This window comes from Puma concolor, chromosome D3 (genome assembly GCF_028749965.1).
Source record: "Puma concolor isolate L17-30 chromosome D3, mPumCon1.1.hap2, whole genome shotgun sequence".
In the NCBI taxonomy this organism is placed as follows: Eukaryota; Metazoa; Chordata; class Mammalia; order Carnivora; family Felidae; genus Puma; species Puma concolor.
The window spans coordinates 17,161,562-17,185,522 of NC_141678.1; the positions used below are offsets into that span (position 1 = coordinate 17,161,562).

Genomic DNA, 23,961 nt, shown 5'->3' on the forward strand with positions numbered 1-23,961 from the left:
CCACCTTTTTGCTGTTGGTTTCGATTCTCAGCTTTTAGAGTTTCTAGAGTTTCCCTTTCATGACGTTTGGAAACTGAAATTGGCTTGGGTTTGGCCCCAGAGGAGGCAACTCTCCCAGTAGGTCAGAGTGGGATGGCATCCATCGGCCCGGCCACCCCCTCTTGTCACACAAAAATGAGGCTCAGAAAGACAAGGGACTTGCTCACGGTCGGTTGGTGGTCGGTCAGGGTGAGCCAGGGGAACCCCAGAGTCCGGCAGAATAGACTGCCCGCCACACTCTTAACTTCTGTGACCCTCGCATAATTCATCTGTAAAAAATAATGCTAACCCACCCCCTAGGAGGTTGTGCAGATGAAGCACTGAGCATTGAGCACAGAAAGCACCCGGTAAATGCAAATATTATGATTCAGTCACTAAACACCTATTGAATGCCTGCTAGGTGCCAGATGCTGTGTTAAAAAGACAATGAGATGTAGTTCCTGTCCCAGGGGCTCCCAGAGCAGTAGGGGAGCTGGACAAGAGACTCTGAGAGTCCAGTGTGAGCCTTAAAATAGACCGGGGAGGCGGCCAGAAGGGAGAGGGCGTTCCAAGAACAAAGTAAAAGTCCGAATGATCCCGGTGTGTGCCAGGGACTCAGCTGTCAACTATGTGTTGGCACAGAAGGTAAAGGGGGGGGGGGAGAGGAGAGGGATGGGGCTGGACAGTTGGGCAGGAGTCGAATCTTGGCCATTCATTCGTTTATTCAACAAATATTGATTAGCTACTACGTGCCAGGCAGGTGCTGGGGATACAGCAGTGAAGAGACAAAAATCCCTGCCTGCAGAGGGCTTGCATTCTGATGGTGGGGACAGAGAATAAACAGGATAACTATGTCAAATTTTATAGTAAATAAGATGGTGAGAAATGCTAAGGAGAAAAACAGAGCAAAGCAAGAGGTTAAGAGGTACCCGGTGTGTGTGCGTGTATGACTGTTTAGATGTTCAATCTTAAATGACGTGGTTGGAAAGGCCTGAAAAGGAGATATTTGAGCAAAGACACGAAGGAGGCGAAGAGTGAGCCACATATATGCTAGAGGGAAGAGGCTCATTCGTGGCAGAAGGAGCAGCAGGTGCAAAGGTCCTGTGGTATCAATGTGCCTGGTGGGTTTGAGGAATAACAGCATGACTGGAAGGGAATGACCAAAGGGGGAGAGTGGGAGGGGATGAGGTTTAAGTGGCAAAGGGTGGGGAGTAAATGCTATGGGATCTTCAAGACCACTGGGCCTGACTTTTACTCTGAATGAAATGGGGAGCCACTGGAGAGTTTCAAGCAGAGGAGTGACATGGTCTGACTTTTTTTTTTAAAGTTTATTTATTTATTCTGAGAGAGGCAGAGACAGCGCAAATGGGGTTGGGACACAGAGAGAGGGAGAGAGAGAGAATCCCAAGCAGGCTCCATGCTGTGGTCACAGAGTCGGATGCGGGGCTCCAACTCACGAAACCTCGAGATTCTGACCTGAGCTGAAGTCAGACGCTTAACTGTCTGAGCTGCCCAGGCACCCCTCTCCTGTGTTATTTAAATGTGAATCCTAGACATGACATCATTTCCCTGCGTGTATTTTGAATATAAACAAGTCTTGCTAATGGATAGAATATGATGTGAGACAAAGACTGGACTCAAGGACCACTTGGAAGCTTTGGGTTTAACAACTGGAAGGATGGAATTATCCTTAACTGAGTCAGGAAAGACTGGGAAGGGCGTTTTGTGGAATGCCTCTAACCCTCAGTATTCTCACCTGTAAAACGGGAGAGAAGGTGTTAATCCTACTCCTCCATCTAACTTCCGGGGTTGGGGGGCAGGGGATAGGGATCCAATGACATCATGGTGGTAGAGAATCTTGGTGTCAATGCCATGTCGACGCATGGAACTATGAATTTAGTGAAGAACAGAGAAAAAGAATTTTACTGAGCTGCAGAAGCAGATCTTAGTCAAGGCTTTGGGGCACACCTGATCTGCTGTGATCTGCTTAATTTAGACTGATGAAAGGTTGGGGGGGATTTGATTTTTTTTTTTAATGTTTATTTATTTTTGAGACAGAGAGAGACAGAGTGCAAGTGGGGGAGGGGCAGAGAGAGAGGGAGACACAGCATCTGAAACAGGCTCCAGGCTCTGAGCTGTCAGCACAGAGCCCGACGCGGGGCTCGAACCCACGAACTGTGAGATCATGACCTGAGCCGAAGTCGGACGCTCAACCGACTGAGCCACCCAGGCGCCCGATTTTTTTAAAAGGGCAGGTCTAACAGCCCCCCCCCCCGCAGTGTCTCTCCCTGGGGCTGTGTAAGGACTTTGGATTCTCTCTTGCTATGCGTGGCTCCAGTGCTCCATTGTCTGTGTGGAGGGGTGTCTTTTTACTCACCTGTAGACTTGAGCTGAGGCTGATCTGTTCCGATTGCATTTCTGCTTAGATGTTCACCCTTATTTAACTATACTGGGAACTGGTCCCACCCACCAGGACTCAAAATCTGATAGGCGAAGTAAAGCCAATAGATAGATTCTATGCTGGGTCAGCTGATTCCTTTGGGTGGTTAGGTTTGGACAGATGAGTGAAGCTATTGGGTAGGAGCATGGAATGGTCTACGACTCCAGCACCGGGCTTGTATGGGGGAGAATGGGCAATCTCAAAGAATGAGACGCAGCTGGGGGACGGGTGGGGGAGCATTCCAAACCATGTGGCCTCCAAAACAGAACTGGCTTGAGACCGTCAGGAAGATAATAGGGAAGAATTCAAAGTCATTCTTTGGTTCGTTTGTTTGTTCAGCAAGTACGTGCTGAACATGTACATCAGGCCAGCAGCATTCTAGACCACGGGGACACAGGAATAAGGCTCTTGTCAAGTCTCTTTAAATCAGGGAGACTTATGATCCCCACATGGGAACACAATGAGGGTCCCAAGTGCTTTCACGGAAGGTCTGACCTGGGTGTAGGGGCAGAAAATGACTTGGAAGGCTTGTTGAGACACAGATGGCGGAGTCCCACCACCAAGAACTGACTTGGGTGAATCCGACATAGTTGTTGAGAAATCTCATTTCTAAGATGTTCCCAGGGGATATGCCAATTCTGCTGGTCTGGGGTCCATACTTGGAGATTGACTTAGAGATGTGCGTGTTGAAAGACGAAAGCATGGGGAAAGGAATAGTTGATTCACAGTCATGGAGGTATGATCCGGCATTCAGTGCTCTGGAGATGCAAGGGTTTGGGCACATCTGGTGTGTTTTGAGAGTGGTGAGGCGAGATTAAGAGGTAAGCAAGGGCTAAATTGTCAAGGACCTTGAATGCCAAGCAAAAGAACTTGAACTTTATTACATAGGTAATAGGGCCATTGGAGGACTTCACGCAGGGGAAGGGTCTATTCATATTTATGCTTCAGAAAATCACAGTGGCCTGGGTAGAAGGGGGTGGGTGGGGGAAGAGGGCCATAGAAGTCTATATCATGTACAACCCGACCGTGGGCACTCCTAGGGGCCTGTGGCTTCTCCTAATGAGCATGATGGTGTCACAGTCTTTGATCTGCAGGTCTGAGAGACTGCAGTGATTCCTCAGTTTCCGATTCTGGAACTTTAGTATCTGATCCTCCACGTAAGGTCCTTCAGCCTCCTCAATCTTCTCTTTCAAGGCATAGATAGAGTCGTCAGGGTGGATGGCATAAGGCTTGCTCTGGCCGCTAGAGTTCTTCACGAAGACCTGGATCTCGGGAGGGAAGGTCTCCAGCACCCGGATGCTAACCTTAGAGAAGATCCCGTAATGGGCTAACGTCCGCTGGCTACTGAGCAGCTGCCGTTCCCCTCCCGGCTCCTGGAAGGAGAGACGCTGTTGTCCTCTGAGGCCAAACGTCCTCCTGATCTCCGTTTTCATCTTCCAGATGGGACTGTAGGGGTCCACCGACAATATCCAGGCCTCCTCTCCTGTCTTTTTCACCATCACCTGGACCTCTCTTGCTGGCTGGAAGGGAAGGAGGAGCAGACAAGGATATGTGATGGTCATGGCTGTTGCCTCCAAATCCTCCTTCTTGTCTACCGATGATATGATGTATCGCCTACCAAGACACTTGGGAGTAGAAAAAGGGACTATCGATGATTATCACAGCCAACGGGTATAAACGGGGACTGTCCCAGGCAAAACAGAACATTCGGTCGCCCTAGGCTGACAGGACCACTGGATCACCCTCTGTCCTGTGACTCACCCTGATCAGAGTAACAAGTGGCAACCGTTCTCCAAAGAGCCACTCCTCCTGTGTGGCGTTATTCAGAGTCCCCACCTGTCACACGGGGATAACATTTGCGCCTACCCCACAGGTGCATCATAGGGTTGTTCTAGGTTAAATAACCTAACAGATGTCAGGCACTGGGCCATATGTTCAAGGATATTCACTGTGATGGCAAAAGTCTGGGAGCAGCCTAAAGAATCTTTCAGTAGGGGGGGTAGTGGTCATAAAAACTACGGTACTTTCATTCACTGCATCATGCATGACGCAGCTGTTAATCCAGGGTGACCCGATGTTCCTGTTGGTCTAGGGCAGTCCAGGTGTATGTGCCTTGTCCTGGCATAATTAGCCTCACCCCATCTCCTGCTCAAAAATATCCTGGTTTGGACTTTATGTTATATGGTTACGCAGATCTGCCTTTGAGGCCAGCCTCAGAACTTTCCGAGGGATGTGACATGTGGGAGGGGCAACAAGATTTCTCTGGGAGTGGCAGGTTGGGGAGATTAGCTCTCAGATGAGCTAATAGTCCGGGGCTTTGAAGCCTGGATTCCTATGTAGTGTTCAGACCCAAGACTGCTATGATGGTGCAGGAAAAGCTGTGCCCAGGGGCCTTCACCACTGGTATGGTTGTCTGTGGTCAAATCCTGTGTTCCTCACTGACTGTCTTGGTTGCGTCTATTAAGTCTCTTTCTCTTTCTTTTTTTTACATTTTTTTTCTTTTTTATGAACGTTAAAAAATTTTTTAAACGTATTAACTTATTTGGAGAGAGATAGAGACAGTGAGTGGGGGAGGGACAGAGAGAGGGAGAGAGAGAATCCCTAGCAGGCTCTGCATTGTCAGCACGGAGCCCGATGTGGGGCTTGAACTCATGAACGGTGACATCGTGACTTGAGCTGAAACCAAGAGTTGGACGCTTAACCGACTAAGCCACCCGGGTGCCCTGAACCCTCTCTCTCTCTCTCTCTCTCTCTTTTAAATGCTTATTTGTTTTTGAGAGAGAGACAGAGACAGAGTGCAAGCAGGGGAGGGGCAGACAGAGACACAGAATCAGAAGTAGGCTCCAGGCTCTGTGCTGACAGCTCAGAGGGGCTCAAACTCATGAACCGCAAGATCATGACCTGAGCCACCCAGGTGCCCCTTGAGGGGATTCTTGGGGGAGTTGACATGCGGTCATCATTGAATCATGACTGGGGGTTGGGGACAGTGACTGTACCTGTACATGCCAGCCCTGGCTGGGGTCTTCATTCCTACAGCAGGCCTGCCTCAGGCAGTGAGCAGCCTCTTTGGCCACCAGGTCCCATCTCTTTTCCTTTCCCAGGTTGTTGGTAGGGTCAGCTGGGTCCAGGATCACTGGCCTGGGAGAGAGAAAGGGAGTGGATCTCCATCACACTTAGGATCCTGGCCTCTGTCACTCAAGTCTATGGGATCGTACATGCTTGTGTGAAGGGAAGCCTTCCTGCAAGCTCAAGTTCTCGGTTCGTGATTGGATTAGGTTACAAATTGTAACCCCATCAGAGTGAGCCTCGGGGATTCTGTTTAGAATCCTAGGACAAAGGTGTACTCCCTCTTGCAGTGGAAGGGAGGAGTTCAGATGAGAAGACTAGAAAAGAGGGAAGTCATGAAGAGATGAGCCTGAATTCCAAGGTAACCCCCCCCCCCCCCCGGGAAGGGCAGATTTCACAGAATGGGACCCTGAGGACATAGTGAACATCTGGATCACATCACACCTGAAGCTTCATTCATCTTTGGACTTCTCAGTTACAAAAGCCAGTAAGTTCCCCTTATTTTGAAACTCGCATGAGTTGGGCTTTCTATTCCTTGCAGCTGAAAGTAATACTCACCTGCATTCCTTCAACTGTTGTTTGATGTAGATTCTGACAGTCTCATTTTGGAAATCATAGTACTTGGTCCAATAGACGCAGATGTCTTCATAATCTATGAGGAGTTCCATCACGGCTCTAAACCCTTCATCCAGGTTGAAGTTCTCACTTTCATCTGTACCTATTTCCCAGGCGTAGATGGTCAGTAGCTCCAGCGCGTATTTTGCGGGCAATGCTTTGTTTCGATATTTAGGTTTCAAGTACTGCAGGGTTGAGGGGTGGGGAGAGGGAAAGAGAGAGGGAGGGAGGGAGAGAGACAGAGAGAATGGTTTTGAGATTGCTACCCTGGCAACTGGGAGTTTCCAGTTCTGTTTCCAGGTCCCAGTAATATTCTGTCAACTTCAGGGGTGCCTGGCTGGGTCAACCAGTGGAGCATTGACTCTTGATCTTAGGGTTGTGAGTTCAAGCCCCATGTTGGGTATAGAGCTTGCATAAAAATAAAGAAATAAAATAACTATTTTGTCAACTCCATTTTACATCTGGATTATGTAGCACATCCATGAAATCTGAAATGAGCCCAGCAGCTTGGGCTCTAGATGGATTATGTCCTGGGGCCATCAAAATTTCAACGAAAGAGGAAACCGAGTCCTCTCATGGACCTTCTGGGCCAGTGAGTCGGAATGGGGGAGGCAATATAATATAGTGTATATGGAAGCTAATTAAAAACAAAAACACATCGACACACTGAAAACACAAACTGAAAGATGGAGAAGGTGTAATCATGGGAAATTTTCAGTGCCTCAAAAATTAATTTAGAAATTTATTGTAATTACAATTAGCATCCCACTGGTGTTTTTTAGTGGGAGAAAAATGATCTTAAGATTCAAATTCAGGAATAAATGCTTAGGAGACCCAAGAAAATTATGAAAAAGAAAAACAGAGAGGTTGGTATTTGTTTTCTCAGATATGACTTAGAAAGCAGTTGTCCCCCAAATGGTGTGTTTTTGGTGTCAGTATAAACCGTAGCCAAGTGTAACAGAACAGAGTGCCCAGTGGATACAGAAATTTAACAACCGGTAAGGGTGATGAACAATGGGAAAAAAATGCATAATCCAACAAATGATGCTGGCGCGACTTGTCAGCCAATTTGGAAGAAAATAAAGACGATCCCACTGTCACACCAAATACCAAAATAGATTGCAAATGGAGTAAAAATGTATATGAGACATATTAGAAGAAAATTAAAAGACCACCTACACACTGCCAGCAAGATAGAAAAACTACAACCCAGAAAAGTCAGCCCTGTTTGTGTAGTTTAAAAATTAGAAACAATTGTATTGTCAAAGATACGATAACTAAGGTCCATAGAGGAGCGGTCAATTGGTAAAAATATTTGCAACACATGAGAAATGATGGTAAATATTTACAAAAAGGTCTTTCCATTGATAAGAAAATGTCCCCATGGGAGAAGATGCAAAATACATGAACAGGTTAAGTCCCCAAAGTTCAACTCCAAAGGTCCGTAAGCAAATGCGTTTTTTTTTTTTAAGTTTATTAATTTTTGAGACAGAGAGAGACAGAGAATGAATGGGGGAGGAGCAGAGAGAGAGAGGGAGACACAGAATCGGAAGCAGGCTCCAGGCTCTGAGCCATCAGCCCAGAGCCCGACGCGGGGCTCGAACTCACGGACCGCGAGATCATGACCTGAGCTGAAGTCGGACACTTAACCGACTGAGCCACCCAGGCGCCCCAGCAAATGCGTTTTTGTAAAGAGTGTACCATAGAAAGAGTACACGTGATAGGATTCCACTTAAGTAAGCTCCAGGCATGAGCTGTGTGAACACAGATACAAAAAGGGCGTAAGGCATAGTCTCCAAAAATGTTATTAGTATCATCTCACGCATCTCATGTAAATTTAACAGATTATTTTTTAATGTTTATATATTTTTGAGACAGAGACAGAGCATGAGTGGGGGAGGGGCAAAGAGAAACACACAGAATCTGAAGCAGGCTCAAGGCTTTGAGCTGACAGCACAGAGCCCGATGTGGGGCTCAAACCCAGGAACTGTGAGACCATGACCTGAGCCGAGGTCGGACACTCAACCATCTGAGCCACCCAAGCACCCCGCATTTCATGTAAATTTTGCCTTCTCTCTTATGCTTTTTTTTCATCACTTGAATTTTTCATGAGCCCAATGTAGCATACAAATAATCAGAAAAAATAATTGTTATTATGAAAATTATGATTACGAAAAAAATTATTATTATTATTATTATTATTTTAAATGTTTTTAATTTATTTTGAAAGAGAGAGAGAGTGAGAGAGCGGGGGAAGAGCAGAGAGAGAGGGAGAGAGAATCCTAAGCACCCCCTACACTGCCAGTGCAGAGCCTGATGCGAGGCTCAAACCCATGAACCATGAGATCATGACCTGAGCAGAGATCAAGAGCTGGACGCTTAACCGACTGAGCCACCCAGGAACCCCATGAAATAAATTATTATTGTAAAAAGCCAGGTGGCATTGTTGATTAAGAGCACACAGGCAGGCACCTTTGTGTTCAAATCTCAGCCCAACTTTAGCCCTTGAGCCTTGGCTTTTTCATCCCCGAAATGGGGCTGATGAAAAATACATACATTACAGTGCTGTTGGAAAGACTGAGAAAAAAATATGCAGAGCACTCAGCATAGACCACGGCAGACAATTAATGGTTGATACACAGCGGGGCGCCTAGGTGGCTCAGTCAGTGAAGCGTCTGACTTTGGCTCAGGTCATGATCTCACGGTTTGTGGGTTTGAGCCCCGCGTCGGGCTCTGTGCTGACAGCTCAGAGCCTGGAGCCTGCTTCGGATTCTGTGTCTCCCTCTCTCTCCGCCCCTCCCCTGCACGCACTCTGTCTCTCTCTGTCTCTCAAAAAATGAATAAACGTTAAAAAAAAATTAAAAAAAAAAAAGGTTGATACATGGTAGCTTTCTTCTTACTGTTGTATGAAATGCCTGAGGTCTGAAGCCTGTGGAAAATCATATTTGTGCATGTCAGGAACCATTTAACTGTCCTTGAGAAACCAAGAGGCTGTGACCAAGGCACGGTGCGTTAGAAGTTAAGAGAATATCTGCACAGAGAAGGCAACAATCAGCAAAACTAAAAAGCAACTGACGGAATGGGAGAAGATAATTGCAAACGACATATCAGATAAAGAACTTATCAAACTCAACACCCAAAAAGCAAATAATCCAGTGAAGAAATGGGCAAAAGACATGAATAGACACTTCTCCAAAGAAGACATCCAGATGGCTAACAGACACATGAAAAGATGCTCAACGTCACTCATCATCAGGGAAACGCAAATCAAAACCACAATGAGACACCACCTCACACCTGTCAGAACGGCTAACATTACCAACTCTGGCAACAACAGATGTTGGCGGGGATGCAGAGAAAGAGGATGTCTTTTGCATTGTTGGTGGGAATGCAAGCTGGTGCAGCCACTCTGGAAAACAGTATGGAGGATCCTCAAAAAACTAAAAATAGACCTACCCTACGACCCAGCAATTGCACTACTAGGTATTTATCCAAGGGATACAGGTGTGCTGTTTTGAAGGAGCACGTGCACCCCCATGTTTATAGCAGCACTATCGACAATAGCCAAAGTATGGAAAGAGCCCAAATGTCCATCGATGGATGAGTGGATAAAGAAGATGTGGTATATATGTACAATGGGGTATTAGTCGGCAATCAAAAAGAATGAAATCTTGCCATTTGCAACTACGTGGATGGAACTGGAGGGTATGATGCTAAGTGAAATTAGTCAGACAAAGACTAAAATCATATGACTTCACTCATATGAGGACTTTAAGAGACAAAACAGATGAACATAAGGGAAGGGAAACAAAAATAATCTAAAAACAGGGAAGGGGACAAAACAGAAGAGACTCTTAAATATGGAGAACAAACAGAGGGTTATGGGAGGGATTGTGGGAGGGGGGATGGGCTAAATGGGTAAGAGGCATTAAGGAATCTACTCCTGGAATCATTGTTGCACTATATGCTAACTAACTTGGATGTAAAAAAAAAAAAAAAAAGTTAACAGAATAGAGCAACAACAAAGAATAGCCACAATAATGCAAAATGCTGTCCAACTCCCTACAATTCAGTTTCCAATTACATCACCTGCCTACACTATTTAGCTCTATTCCTTTTTTAAAAATTTTTAAAAGTATTTATTTGTTTTTTGCGAGACGGAGGCGGGGAGGGGCAGAGAGAGAGAGGGAGACACAGAATCCGAGGCAGGCTCCAGGCTCTGAGCTGCGGGCACAGAGCCCAATGTGGGGCTCGAACTCACGAACTACAAGATGGTGACCTGAGGCGAAGTCGGACGCTTAATCGACTGAGTCACCCAGGCGTCCCTATTTAGCTCTATTTTGAGATGGCTTGTTTCCATTTTTTTCTCTTAAAAAAAAAAAATGTTAGCGTGCACCTGCCCTCCTTGTTGTCCCTGCACCTCCCAGCCCGGTAGCCCAGCCCCACACCTGCAGGTACCAATGTTTCATCAGTCGCAGAAGGTTCTTCAGCTTGACAGGGCGACTTTTCACAAAGTGCCTCTGCAACTCTGTGAAGCTTGGCGAGAACTCCCCAGGGTGGCCGCCACTGGTTATCAAATCTTCATAGATTTCCGGAGATGGTTTCGAGTCCGGGCAAAAATTTCCTGGGAGACAAAAGAACCTGTGTGAGAAAATCCACTCTTTGAGGAGAGGAAGATGGGAAATAAAACCACGAGGTATCCAGTGGACATGAATTGTCTCCTGCACAAACAGCATTATGTTTCCCATTTTCCAATGGAAGCTTAGAGGGTTTGGCGGCCCCCTCAAAAGTCACATAGATTTTAAAGAACTCCCATTGACCAAAGACTTAGCATGAGTCAGACACTGGGTTAAGCTCACGGAATCCTTAGAACAGCTCCATGCAGCAGGTAAAATTAAGTGGACCCATAGGGAGTGCCCTTTTTGAGGCTCAAGCATGGTCAAATGTGGCCAATTTCCTATGGTTCAACCTGACATTATGCCATTTGGCAGGCTGGTATATTGAGTCTTGGAGGTGTTAGACAGCTTGCTCAAGGTCGTATAGTTAGTAAGTCTCAGTGCCAAAATTTGAAGACACTAAGAGCCCTGGTTTGTTTGTTTTTTTAAGTTTATTTATTTATTTTGAGAGAGGGAGAGCACACACTTGCGAGTGTGTGGACAGAGAGAGAGGTAGAGAGAGAATCCCAAGCAGGCTCCACACTGTCAGCACACAGTCTGACTTGGGGCTCGATCTCACAAACCGTGAGATCATGACCTGAGCCAAAATCAAGAGTTGGCCACTTAACCCATGAGCCACCCAGATGCCCCAAGAGCCCTGTCTTTAAGAATGATTCCGACCTAGAGGCGCCTGGGTGGCTCGGTTGGTTGAGAGACCGGCTTTGGCTCAGGTCATGATCTCATGGTTCGTGAGTTCGAACCCTGTGTCGGGCTTCTGCTATCAGTGCAGAGCCCTCTTGGGATCTTCTGTCCCCCCCTCTCTCTGCCCCTCCCCTGCTCATGCTCTCTCTGTCAAAAATAAAGAAACATGAACAAAAAGATTCCAAGCTAACTCCAAAGACCCTGAAGTGCCTACTTGCCCTGTTGTTTCCCAGAAGGTCAGAGAAGAGTCTCCTCCCTGGGTTGGGCGGGAATCCAGAAGTTCCCTAGCTCCCCGGCAGCGGGACATGGAAACACATGAGTTTATGGAAGGAATTAATCTTCAAGGTATAGCTCCAGTCCCAGCCCTTCAGGGAAAAAAAAGGCAAACTCCACTCTCCCCACTCTGGCTTCCACTTTCCCAAACCTCCCCCAAGGCCAGGTTGGTGGAGGGCCCCTGCCTAGTTTCTCTGGCCCCGCCCCACTGTTGTCTTTACTTAGAGCGTCATAGGCTGGGAGCACATCCACTCCAATGGCTTCACTGTTCTTCCTGGCCTGGACGTGGAAGGACAGGGAGCGGGGGACCCTGGTCGTCTCTCTCTGCGGGACCATGGTGATGCTGTAGGCCAGGCTCCTGCCATACTGAGTCAGTCTCTTCTCGATGAAACTGATGACAGATGCACGGTGTTCTGCCTGGTCTTGGAAGCTGGGGAAGCAGCTCAGGAACAAGACCAAGTCCACGTCGGAGGTGTAGTTCAGTGTCGTTCCCTTCCCGGAGGATCCACCCTGGGGAGGACAGTAATGTTGGAGCTTCACCTCCCCTGGGGACTGAAGCTTTGAGGCTGGGGTGAAGCCAGGGGCCTCATGTTAGGCTGTTTACATGGGTACCAAAAGGAGCTCCTGGTTTCCTCCGTACGTGGTGGCCTTTGCCGACCACGTCTTTTCATTCATTTAGAAAAATTAAGTACATGATAAACAGTTCAAAGAATATAAAGGAAACGTAAAACCCTCCTGTACCTCAGGCCCTAAGCTCCTTCTGCAGAGGCCCCCACAGTTACCAGCTTCTTCTAGCTCATTCCAGAGATGTTCGATGCCTAACTGCGTGCCGTCCAACATGGTAGCCAAGAGCCACATGTGGCTACTTAAATTTAATGTATGTTTATTTTTGAGAGACAGAGTATGAGTGGGGGGGGGCAGAGAGAGAGAGGGAGACACAGAATCCGAAGCAGGCTCCAGGCTCTGAGCTGTCAGCACAGAGCCCGACGATGTGGGGCTCAAACCCACCAACTGTGAGATCATGACCTGAGCCGAAGTCAGACGCTCAACCAACTGAGCCACCCGGGTGCCCCTGTGGCTACTTAAATTTAAATGAAATGAAATTTATAAATTCAGTTTCATAGTCACACCAGCCTCACTTCAGGTGCTCAACAGCCGCCCACAGAGAGTGATGATTACATTGGGGGGCACATGTGTAGAACATTTCCATCACTGGGAAAGTTCTATTGGACAGCTCTGGCCTAGGCAACCATACTTGTACGTACGTATTTTGTACATATGTTTTGTGTGCGTATGCACAAATACATTTTTTGGACTTTGTGTGTGCGGATGTGTGGGTATGCAGGGATGCTGGAAATTCCAGTGTGTAGGTAACATATGTGTTCATAGAACAAGGCACAGCAGTAGCCTTGAAAGATGCATCGCAAATCTCTCCTTCTGGGGGCGCCTCACGATGTCGCCGTTTGTTAGTTCGAGCCCTGCATCAGACTCTGTACTGACAGCTCAGAGCCTGAAGCCCGCTTCAGATTCTGCGTCTCCCCCCACCTCTCTCTCTGCCTCTCCCCCACTCACGCTCTGTTTGTCAGTCTGTCTCTCTCAAAATTAAATAAACATTAAAAAAAATTGTTTTTTAAGTAAATCTTTCCTGGAAAAGAAAGAAGCAGGGAAAAGGAATTCAGATGTCATGGACAAGCATCGAAATCCCGGTACAAAGTGAGGTGGGGTCCCCCTACTGGAGGGGGACTGAGGACGGAAAGTCCTGCCTGCCCTTAGTTCACCTGCAAATGATCTTCCTCTTGCCTTGTCCTTTCCCCCTACTTAGTGCCGATGCAGTTGCGGGGAATGAACTAGAAAACTACATGTTCTTAATATTTGGTCAAAAGAAACCTCAACAAGAGAAGGAGATAATGTGTCCTCTTCTGCCAAAGTGTGGAAAGGCAGCCACTGTCCTATGGAATGTTATATATGTTGTTAAGTTTATATATATATATATATATATATATATATATATATATACACACTTATGTATATATATACTTACGTATGTGTATATATATATATATATATATACACACACACACACTTATGTATAAATATATATATATTTAAATAAAGTTTATTTATTTGTTCCCCTGTCCTGGGGAATGTTATTTTTAAAGACTCAAATTTCGGGGAGCTTGGGTGGCTCAGTCGGTTAAGCGTCTGACTCTTGGTTTCGGCTCAGGTCATGATCTCATGGTTTGTGGGTTTGAGCCACACGTCGAGCTCTGTCCTGAACGCGTGGAGCCTGCTTGGGATTCTGTCGGCCTCTCTGCTCCTCCTCTACTCACCCTCTATCGCTCTCTCAAAAATAAATACATAAACATTAAAAGAAAAATAAAGACTCCCAAATTCCGGGGGTTGTTGCTACGTCTGAGGGGCTGTCTCTGCTCCTTGGCTGGGTAAACAGCGCTGAAATGAACATGTCCTCTGAGGAAGGGGGATCTGGGGGTCTCTTTCAGTAGGCAGGGAAGGGGGCTGGCCCTTCTCCCCCGCACAATAATTGATTTTTATTTTGAAATAACTACAGGTATGCAGGAAAATAGTTTAGACAGGTCTGCAGTTTCCTCCCAACGATCACACCTTATCTAAATATAGCCAGGAAATCAACATCGATGCAAGGCATATAGTTCTAAGACATTTTATGCATGCGTAGATTCCTACAATCACCACTGAAATCAGGATACAGAACTATCTCATTGTATTTCCTCCTTCTGCTCTTTTAGAGACCTAACCACCTGCCCCCCCATCTCTAAACCCTAGAAACCACTAATTTGTTTTCCATTTCCATAATGCTGTCATTTCAAGAAGGACACAAAGGCAATTGTACTGTATGGGACTTTTTAGAAGCCAGCTTTTTGTTTTCACTGAGCACAGTGCTTTTGACATCCATCCATGTTGTTCCATGTACTGCTAGTTTGCTCCACTATAACCACCTTTGTTATAGGTTGTTATTTGAGTTTTGACTTCGGTCCCAAATCTGCCTAATGTTGTTTACTTTTCAGAGTTCTTAAACACTTGTTTTTTGATGTCTGCCCAGAGTTTTAGCTATAATTTGTGTGAGAGTTTGTAAGAGCCTTACTTCATCTGGGTTGGTGCCAGAAATTACTTGTATAATTTTTAAAAATCACGGGGCGCCTGGGTGGCTCAGTCGGTTAAGCGTCCGACCTCAGCTCAGGTCATGATCTCGCGGTTCGTGGGTTCGAGCCCCACATCAGGCTCTGTGCTGACAGCTTGGAGCCTGCTTCAGATTCTGTGTCTCACTCTCTCACTCTCTGCCCTTCTCCTGCTCGCGCGCTGTCTCTCTCTCTTTCTCTCAAAAATAAACGTTAAAAAAAATCATGAGGGGCGCCTGGGTGGCTCAGTCGGTTAAGCATCTGACTTAGGCTCAGGTCATGATCTCACGGTTTGTGAGTTTGAGCCAGTGAGTTCGAGCCCCTTGTCCGGCTCTGTGTTGACAGCTCCGAGCCTGGAGGCTGCTTCTGATTCCATGCCTCCTTCTCTCTCTGCCCCTCCCCCACTTGTGCTCTGTCTCTCTCTACCAAAAATAAATAAATCTTAAAAAAAAAAAAAATTTTTTTTTTTTTTTTTTTTTTTTTTTTTTTTTTTTTAAATCATATGAGGCTGGGGCGCCTGGGTGGCTCAGATGGTTAAGTGGCCGACTTCAGCTCAGGTCATGATCTCAGAGTTCTTGAGTTCGAGCCCCACGTCGGGCTCTATGCTGACAGCTCAGAGCCTGGAGCCTGCTTCGGATTCTGTGTCTCCCTCTCTCTCTGCCCCTTCCCTGCTCATGCTCTGTCTCTCTCTGTCTCAAAAATAAATAAACATTAAAAAAAAATTAAAAAAAAATAAATCACATGAGGCTGGGGCGCCTGGGTGGCTCAGATGGTTAAGTAACCGACTTCAGCTCAGGTCATGATCTTGAGGTTCACAGGTTCGAGCCCCACATTGGGCTCTGTGCTGACAGTTCAGAGCCTGGAGCCTGCTTCAGATTCTGTCTCCCTTTCTCTGCCCCTCCCCTGTGCAAGCTCTGTCTCAAAAATAAATAAATGTGAAAAAATTTTTTTTAAAAATTATGAGGTAATTTTGATCTCAGGTTCCCATGTAGCCTTGATTTTGGCACTGGGTTCCTTGACCTGAGGAAACAGAATAGTACAAGGAAGAATATAGATGTCAAAGGATGGCCGTGATCAAGCACTGCAGGGGGTATCTTTGCAAAAGTTACTGCTGGTCCCAGAAGACTCTCTAGATCACTCATGGTAGGAAATCCAATGGTATCCGTACATTTAACTCAAGAAAGTCACAGTACTCTCCCCACCGTATAGATAGACGGAATCAGGAAAACTAGATGCAACTTAGAAGTCTAGTGCTTAACAAGGTCCAGAAGGAAGTGTTGAATTGGTGCAATGTAACCTCTTCCTTCCTCCTCACATAGAAACAGAAACATTCGTTACCAACGTGTGTCCTTTTTGCAGCTGCTGGTTTACCAGTGTTTATCCAAACAGGGCGTTTAACTCCGTAAACATTCGTTCTAGGCATTTCTGATACAGCTCAAAATACTTGGGACATAGTTATTCCAGGAGTATTGAAACTTCTGGAAATAAAGATCATTGAGAGAACAAGAGGGAAAGGGAAAGTGATTTTTTTCTTCTTCTTCTTCAAATAGTCTCCACTTGACACATAGCCCTAAAAGTGAGGATGGGAACTTCAGGGCAGGGGTATTCGAAGTAACATAAATGGCATGTAGAAAATGCAACGTGCATCTCCAATGGAAACACAGCACTTTCAAATTCATGAAAGAGCTCTTTTTGCGACATATGTTAAAATACTTGAACACTTTCAATCCCACCCTTCAGAGAATATGTGTCCCATTTCTGGTTTTTTTTTTTTTTTTTTTTTTTTTTTTTTTTTTGGTTTTCTGTCCTGAAAGCATACATTACAGTCCCTCCAGGAAGTCAGGAAGTTCAGCTATGTGGAACAGGCAGAGCCCGGTGCAAAGTTTGTATCTTTTTAACTAGAGTTTGTAATTCTTGATTTCCATTTTGGAAGCTCATGCTATGCTGGTGACACCCCTGACTCTTTGGTTTCCACCCTTTATTTAAAGATCCTTAAAAAAAAAAAAAATTCCTTAAAGCCGCGGGTCCTTCCTTTGGCAGCCATACCACCTCCAAGGCAAAGCCTGATTTACTTAAGTAAATTTTAGATATATGAAAATTAAGGGAAACCTCACAAAATGGGGTCTGAGGCCAGAGGGGGGAGGCCAGCAGGAGGAGCGGGACCACTCAATAGCAATTGCAGGAATTGTCAATTACAGACCCCAACAGAATTGTAAACAGACACATCAATTGCAGTGCCCCGCCCCCCCCAAAAGATGCATGTTGCATTTTCTGCAAGGAACCGACTACCCCTGCAACTCAGCCAATGACAAAGTCTCATTACTCTGACCAGCTTTTCCTTCAGAACAATCCCTCCCACCTTCCTCTTCCTTCCGGTAAGTTCCTCATCTACTTTGCGGTGGGACTTGCTTATTATGGTTTTGCATAGCTGGCCTGTGTTGAGTTGCCATTCTTTGTTTTTCCTGAATAAACTTATTTTGCTGGTAAGGTAATTGGCTACTTTATTATTATTTTTTAGGTTCATAGATATCTTTCATCTAGCGAAATTAGCAAAACCTAGCCTGATTGATGGTCAAGGCACTTTTGACTTAGGGTGGTATGTTAAAAGTTGTATTACAATTTAGTACTTTCCAGGAAAAACCATGATATAAGGGAGTGTTGAATTACATGGTCAGTCCGTTTAATCCATTAAGTACTCCTAATTGCTAGGTAGATTTTTTTTTAAAAATATTTATTTATTTTGAGAGAGACAGCAAGCTTAGCCATATTTTTCCTGCCACCCTGGCAACCAGCTTGATCTCAAATAATCATCATCATCCCTTACCATCCTTCAGATTTATAGGATGATTTCCTGTTTAAAAGCACTTGTCCACGCGGTAGGGTCCCCTCCCTATGGGGGAAAAAAACACCTCAAGGTAACCTGGCTATAGGCATATATGACAACATCCCTCACAACCTTGTAACATGAAACCACTCAACCAGACTACACGTTTGTGTGTTACCATATATGGGAGACAAAGAAGTAAAAAATATATGAAAAACTACGCCACGTGGCATTGGGGGCTCACTTCTTCCAGTACGAACCCAACTGATCAGTGACAGCACGAATAAAGTTGCTTCCTGTAAAGAAAAGCCTGGGTGTCACGACTCTCTCTGTGAGAATCCTGCTACACCCACACTTTAACTCATTTATTCCTTATAACAAATCTAGGTTAAAGACGGGGTGGGGGGTGGGGGTAATGAGGCTTCCAGAGATGAAATAACCTCTCCCGCAAGGTCACATGATTTCCAAGCGCAGGGCTTGGGATTCAAGTCCCCCACTCAAGTTCCCGCTGGCTCACCTTCACCACCTTTAACACCCTGACTTCCTGGTCTAGAACCAGCTCATCATGGAAGCATCGATCCCTGAAGAAACGTTCGATCCTCTGCCAGGCATCCTTCACTTCCTCCTTCCAGTCCCCCTCGGGCTGAAGGCTCCGCTCCACAAAGGCGGACAGCATGTCTGCGGGGGTCTCATACAGGTTCTGGAAGAGCTCCATCTCTACAGGACCAGGCTGCCCCTTGGGGTAAATTCTCTGGGCTTCTGCCTTGCCCTGTAAGGGGTCTAGCCTTTCTCCGGAAGGCTAAAGGACGGGGGGAACACATTCCATTCCTCCTCTCCTCCTCGGGCGGCCTCGGCCCCAGAGGCGGTTCTTTCCCAGGCCTCGCTCACTGGGTTTGGAAACCGAAAGTGAATCTGCTCAGCTGTAATTTTCTTTCTGTTTTTACAAGATCAGGAAAAAAAGGGCTGAGTGTGGGGCCGAGCGCCCTCTGGAGATCACTCACTGACTCTCAGTTTGAGCGTTTCCCAGTGTGCTGGCCTTCCCTGCCCCCCGCCAAGAAGCTGCTGCCTTCTTGAGGGTCCTTTCTCTCTCCCTGCCTCTATTAATCCTTTCCCTACTCAGGGCCAGGCCCAGGATGAACTGAGCTCTTTCTTTTCTAAGAGCCAAGGTAAACACACCCTTCATTTGCCGTTTTGTTCCTCACATCCAGGCCAACGTCTCCCTTATCCCCAGGGTGTGCAAAAACTTGTCGGGGTCGGTGTTATGAATTCACAGCCACCCTCATCCAAACTCCTTCCACAAAATGCCAACAAAATGCCAGGAGGATTTTTCTTCTCTTTTTTTTTGTTAATGGCAAGGATAAGATTTGGCCATTCATTGAGATCGTAGGTATGGGGCACGTCTGGGGAAGCCATGACTAGGAGGAGGAGACTGGGTTTTGGAAATACGGATGCTAAGGTGTGGTGAGGGACCAGGAGAAGCTGACTCCAGGTTTTGTGGGAGGGAGAAAAGCATGCAAAATGCCAAGCCCAGAGTCGGCAACACAGGGTCTGATGTGTCCACGGTACTGTGGATCTTTTTTCTTTTTCTTTTTTTTTTTTTTTCCATTCTTATTCCCTCTTGTCCAGGGAAAGTATTTTTCCATTCTTACACATTTTAATTAAAAAAAATAAGGGGGCGCCTGGGTGGCTCAGTCGGTTGAGCATCCGACTTCAGCTCAGGTCACAATCTCACGGTTGGTGAGTTCGAGCCCCGCGTCGGGCTCTGGGCTGATGGCTCAGAGCCTGGAGCCTGCTTCTGATTCTGTGTCTCCCTCTCTCTCTGCCCCTCCCCCATTCATGCTCTGTCTCTCTCTGTCTCAAAAATAAATAAACATTAAAAAAAAATTAAAAAAAAATAAGGCATCCCATCTGTAGCAGGATCAACCATTTACTACTTTTCCAGCCCCCTAGTTTTCCAGCAAGAGGCAGTACAGTGCAATGAGAATCAAGATTTACAAACGTGGGATTAATTTTAATATTCCCTGAACTTTGTCCTCTTCTATTATTCAATCTGCCAACTCAGATTACTCTAAGGGGTTCGAGTCCACTATTATTTTCTTCTTACTTACTACTTCTAAAGGAAGAATTCACTGAGTGGAGAGAATTTCAGGTGATTATGCATATAAAGCACTCAGCATAGTGCCTGGCATTACATTAATAAGCAATACATTAATGTTAGTAATCATTTGATCCATAAGAGTAAGCCAGCTGGGTGCCCAGTTCAATCTCAAAGCACTTTTATTTACCCCGACTTTTCCCCTAAGCCGCTCAGAACCCCTGGCCATCAATGCCAATGTTTAATTAATTAGGGATAAGAAACATTACAATAGCCAACAGTTTTAGTGCATCCCCCAGTGTCTAAGCACTTCAGCTTCTTTAATACTTTTATTTTTTTTTAAGTTTATTTATTTATTTGTTTTGAGGAGGAGAGGGGGAGGGGCAGAGAGAGAATCCCAAGTAGGCCCCATGCTGTCAGGACAGAGCCAGATGTGGGTCTTGAACTCACAACTGTGAGATCATACAAGAGTTGGGTGCTCAACCTACTGAGCCACTCAGGTTCCCCGCAGCTTCTTTAATACCTTTCTTTCTTTCTTCCTTTCTTTCTAGACAGAGCATGAGTGGGAGAGGGGCAGAGAGAGAAGGAAACACAGAATCTGAAGCAGGCTCCAGGCTCGGAGCTGTCAGCACAGAGCCCGACGCGGGGCTCGAACTCCCAAACCGCGAGATCATGACCTGACCTGAAGTCACAGGCTTAACCAACTGGGCCACCCCTCTTTAATCCTTTTAAACGAAGCTAGTGACACTCTTTGTGGAAAGGGTTCAGGGTTCCTGCCAAGGAACAGCCTTCCTCTCGCAACACCTGCATCCCTCCTGGAGACCAGAGGGGGCGCGGGAGAAGCAGGTCAGCATCCCTCTGGGAGGCGGGCGGCTCCGGTTGGACGCCCTGCTGAAGGCGAGCACATTTTGGATATGCGTTTTCATTTCTCTTGAGTGTATACTGGGTCACACCGTAACACTGTTTCACTATTTGACCGCCCACCTGCCAGACTGTTTTCCAAAGCGGCTGCACCATTTCCTGGACGATCGATCGTTGTGGGCTGTGATTGCTCGCCATCCTCTCCAACACTTGACGCTCATCTGTTCTTTCGATGATAAGTCACCCTCTGGTGGTTGTGAGGTGATACCTCATTGTGGTTCTGAGTTGTCTTTTTCTGATGGCTAACGATGTTGGACATCTTTTCATATGATTGATGTCAATTTCTGTATCTTCTTTGAGGAGATTGTTCAGTTCATTTGTCTTTTTTTTTTCTTTTACAAAGATGCCTTTTATAGTATAGGGTTCCTGCCACTTCCTTCTTTCTCCTCCTAAATCCACTTATCCCTTCTTTTATATTCCATGTTGTATCATCCTGGGTCTGAACGTGAAATTCCTTTTTTATTTACAGGTCACTTTGTTATCATAATCCTTTACTAGCTTGGATTATGATTTAAGAAAAATTGAAGTCTTTTTATAATTGAATCATAGTAGTTCTTTATTCTAGAGACAGGTTTCTTATCAGATTCGTGATATTCACATTTTTCTCTATATTGTGGCTTGTTTTTTTCACTCTTTAAATCATGTCCTTTAAATCGCAAGAGTATTAAATTTTGCTAATGTCCAATTTATGCATAATGGAGTCTTACTAGTTAGAAATTGTATAAGTCACATCCTCATCAATATTTTGGTTCTGTAAATTAAAAGCCAACTGTGAAAGGATCAGGGAAAGATTTAGATTAGTTCTAGATCAGAAAAAGTTCATTGGGGGTGCCTGGTTGGCTCAGTCAGTAGAGCACAGACTCTTGATCTCAGGGTTGTGAGTTTGAGACCCACGTTGGGTGTAGAGCTTAGTTGGAAATGAAGTCTTAAAAAAAAAAAAAAAAAGTTCATCAGGAACATGTCAGTCCCCTGCAGAAATCCTCCGGTGGCTTCCTACCTCCTCGCCTGTGGTTAAAGTTCAGGCTTCTTCGTGGGGCTGTGGATCAAGGTGTCTCCGATTTCAGCCTGCCTCATCTCTCATTACTCTCCTACCTATGTTTTCATCGTTGCTGCCACTTCCCCAAACATCCCAGCCTTCAGATCTTCTCGCGATGAGCTCATTACTGCGCACCCCCCATTCCTTCCATCTGCTGAGTCCCAGTTGTCCTTTGGGAGCCTCCTTCCTCATCCCTGCAGGCAGACATTGTCCTTGTCTTCGTGCATCCTCCATCCATCACTACTGTCTGCTGCTACAAGGAGCTGGACCTGAACTCGAGCTTCCTGTCTGAGAGGCGCCTTCCATAGAAGGCAGGATGTGAGAGAGAAGTTCACTTGCAAGGCAGACCGGGTTCCCTTGCTCACCGCTTGGTCTCGAGTGCCTGTTGGGTTGTTTGCTGAATGAAGGGTGAAGTTAATTGGAAAGATCTTGAGGTCAGCGCACGTCTTGGATTATTATACACGTCTTTGTGGCCTGGGCTGAAGTAACGCGGAGTGATTCCCCTCTGCCTTTCTGGCACCCAAGTCCAGCTGTTGCCAAAAAATTGCTCAGACGTAAAACCAAGCGTTTGAAGCATTTGTCCAAGGGCAGAACATCCTCGCAGGTTCTCTCCCCTTGATGACCAGCGGTGACTGGTGCACAGCCTTCTCAGTAGGACAGATGGCCAGGGAACATTTTTAGTTTGGTAGGATTTACCACGCCAAATGGAGGCCAGCCCTGCTGGTGTGGAGTCGGTCAGTACTGGAACTACCTCTGTGTATACCTGATAAAGGGTGTAGACTGGGTTTTCAGGGCACACGCTTTCTTGCTTTTCATTCTTTTTTCCCCTGCTTTCTTGCTTTCCTCTGAGCACCTGAGTATTCCTTATTTTTTTCCTATGTTCATTTTTTTTCTTGTTTTCATGGTATATCTTTTTCTCATCCTTTCATTTTTTAAATTAATAGACTTAAAAACATTTTTTAAATGTTTATTTATTTTTGAGAGAGAGATAGACAGGGTCGAGGGGCAGAGGGGCAGAGAGAGAGGGAGACACAGAACCCAAAGCAGGCTCCAGGCTCCGAGCTGTCGGCACAGAGCCCGATATGGGGCTCGAACCCACGAACCCCGAGATCATGACCTGAGCTGAAGTCAGACACTTAACTGACTGAGCCACCCAGGTGCCCCCATAGACTATTTTTAAGAGCAGTATAAGCCTATGGAAAAATTGTTAAATAATTAATATCTTCCATTCGTGTGGTGCATTTGTTATAATTGATGAATCAGTATTGATATATTATTATTACCTAAAGTATGTAGTTTACATTAGGGTTTATCTATGGGTTTTGAGGAATGCAGCTTGACACATATCCACCATTAACGCTACTATACAGGAAAGTGTCTCTGCCTTAAAAAATCTCTGGGGCCCCTCGTGGCTCAAGTCAGTGAAGCGTCTGAGTCTTGGTTTTGGCTCAGGTTATGATCTCACGGTTTGTGAGTTCAAGCCCCGTGTTGGGCTCTGTGCTGACAGTGTGGAGCCTGCTTGGGATTCTCTCTCACCCTCTCTCTCCACCCCTCCCATGTGTGATTCTCTCTCAAAATAAATAAATAAACTTACACTTTTTTTAAAAAAAAAGCCAACAAAGTGTACAATTTTTATTTAATTTTTTTTTTCAACGTTTATTTATTTTTGGGACAGAGAGAGACACAGCATGAACGGGGGAGGGGCAGAGAGAGAGGGAGACACAGAATCGGAAACAGGCTCCAGGCTCTGAGCCATCAGCCCAGAGCCTGACGCGGGGCTCGAACTCACGGACCGCGAGATCGTGACCTGGCTGAAGTCGGACGCTTAACCGACTGCGCCACCCAGGCGCCCCCAATTTTTAATTCCCACCAGGATACGATGTTGAGCCTCTTTTCATAAGCTTATTTGCCATCTGTATATTTTCTTTGGGATTGTCTTTAGGTCTTTCTTCTCCTCCTTTTCCTTCCTCTTCTTCTTCCTCTCCTTTGTCTCCTCCTTCTTCTCCTTCTCCTCTTCCTTCTTTCTCTTCTTCTCCTCCTCCTCCTCCTCCTTCTGGCTTTATTAAAGTATGACTGACATATAACAGTGCCTAAGTTTAAGGTGTATGAAGCGATGATTTGATATACCTATTTATTGTGAAATGATTACCATAGTAAGGTT

General features: G+C 45.9%; 1 protein-coding gene across 1 annotated transcript; it reads right to left on the reverse strand.

Annotated features, from left to right (window-relative positions):
* Nucleotides 1-3,312: 3,312 nt before the first annotated feature.
* LOC112870278 (2'-5'-oligoadenylate synthase-like protein 2) lies at nt 3,313-18,667 on the reverse strand. Its single transcript, XM_025933412.2, has 6 exons — nt 18,266-18,667; nt 11,991-12,279; nt 10,588-10,763; nt 6,083-6,324; nt 5,455-5,596; nt 3,313-3,978 (listed from the first exon to the last, which is right to left on the reverse strand). Exons 1-6 carry the CDS (start codon nt 18,461-18,463, stop codon nt 3,463-3,465), a joined length of 1,563 nt encoding a protein of 520 aa, XP_025789197.2. The 5' UTR covers nt 18,464-18,667; the 3' UTR covers nt 3,313-3,462.
* Nucleotides 18,668-23,961: the final 5,294 nt, after the last annotated feature.

Coding starts and splice junctions, on each gene's coding strand:
- LOC112870278 (XM_025933412.2), bottom strand. CDS start 18,463: ATGGAGCTCTTCCAGAACCTGTATGAGACCCCCGCAGACATGCTGTCC. Junction 10,764..11,990: donor CCCAGCCTATGACGCTCTAA/GTAAAGACAACA, acceptor TTTGTCTCCCAG/GAAATTTTTGCCCGGACTCG. Junction 3,979..5,454: donor GCCAGGGCTGGCATGTACAG/GTACAGTCACTG, acceptor CTTCCCTTCCAG/CCAGCAAGAGAGGTCCAGGT.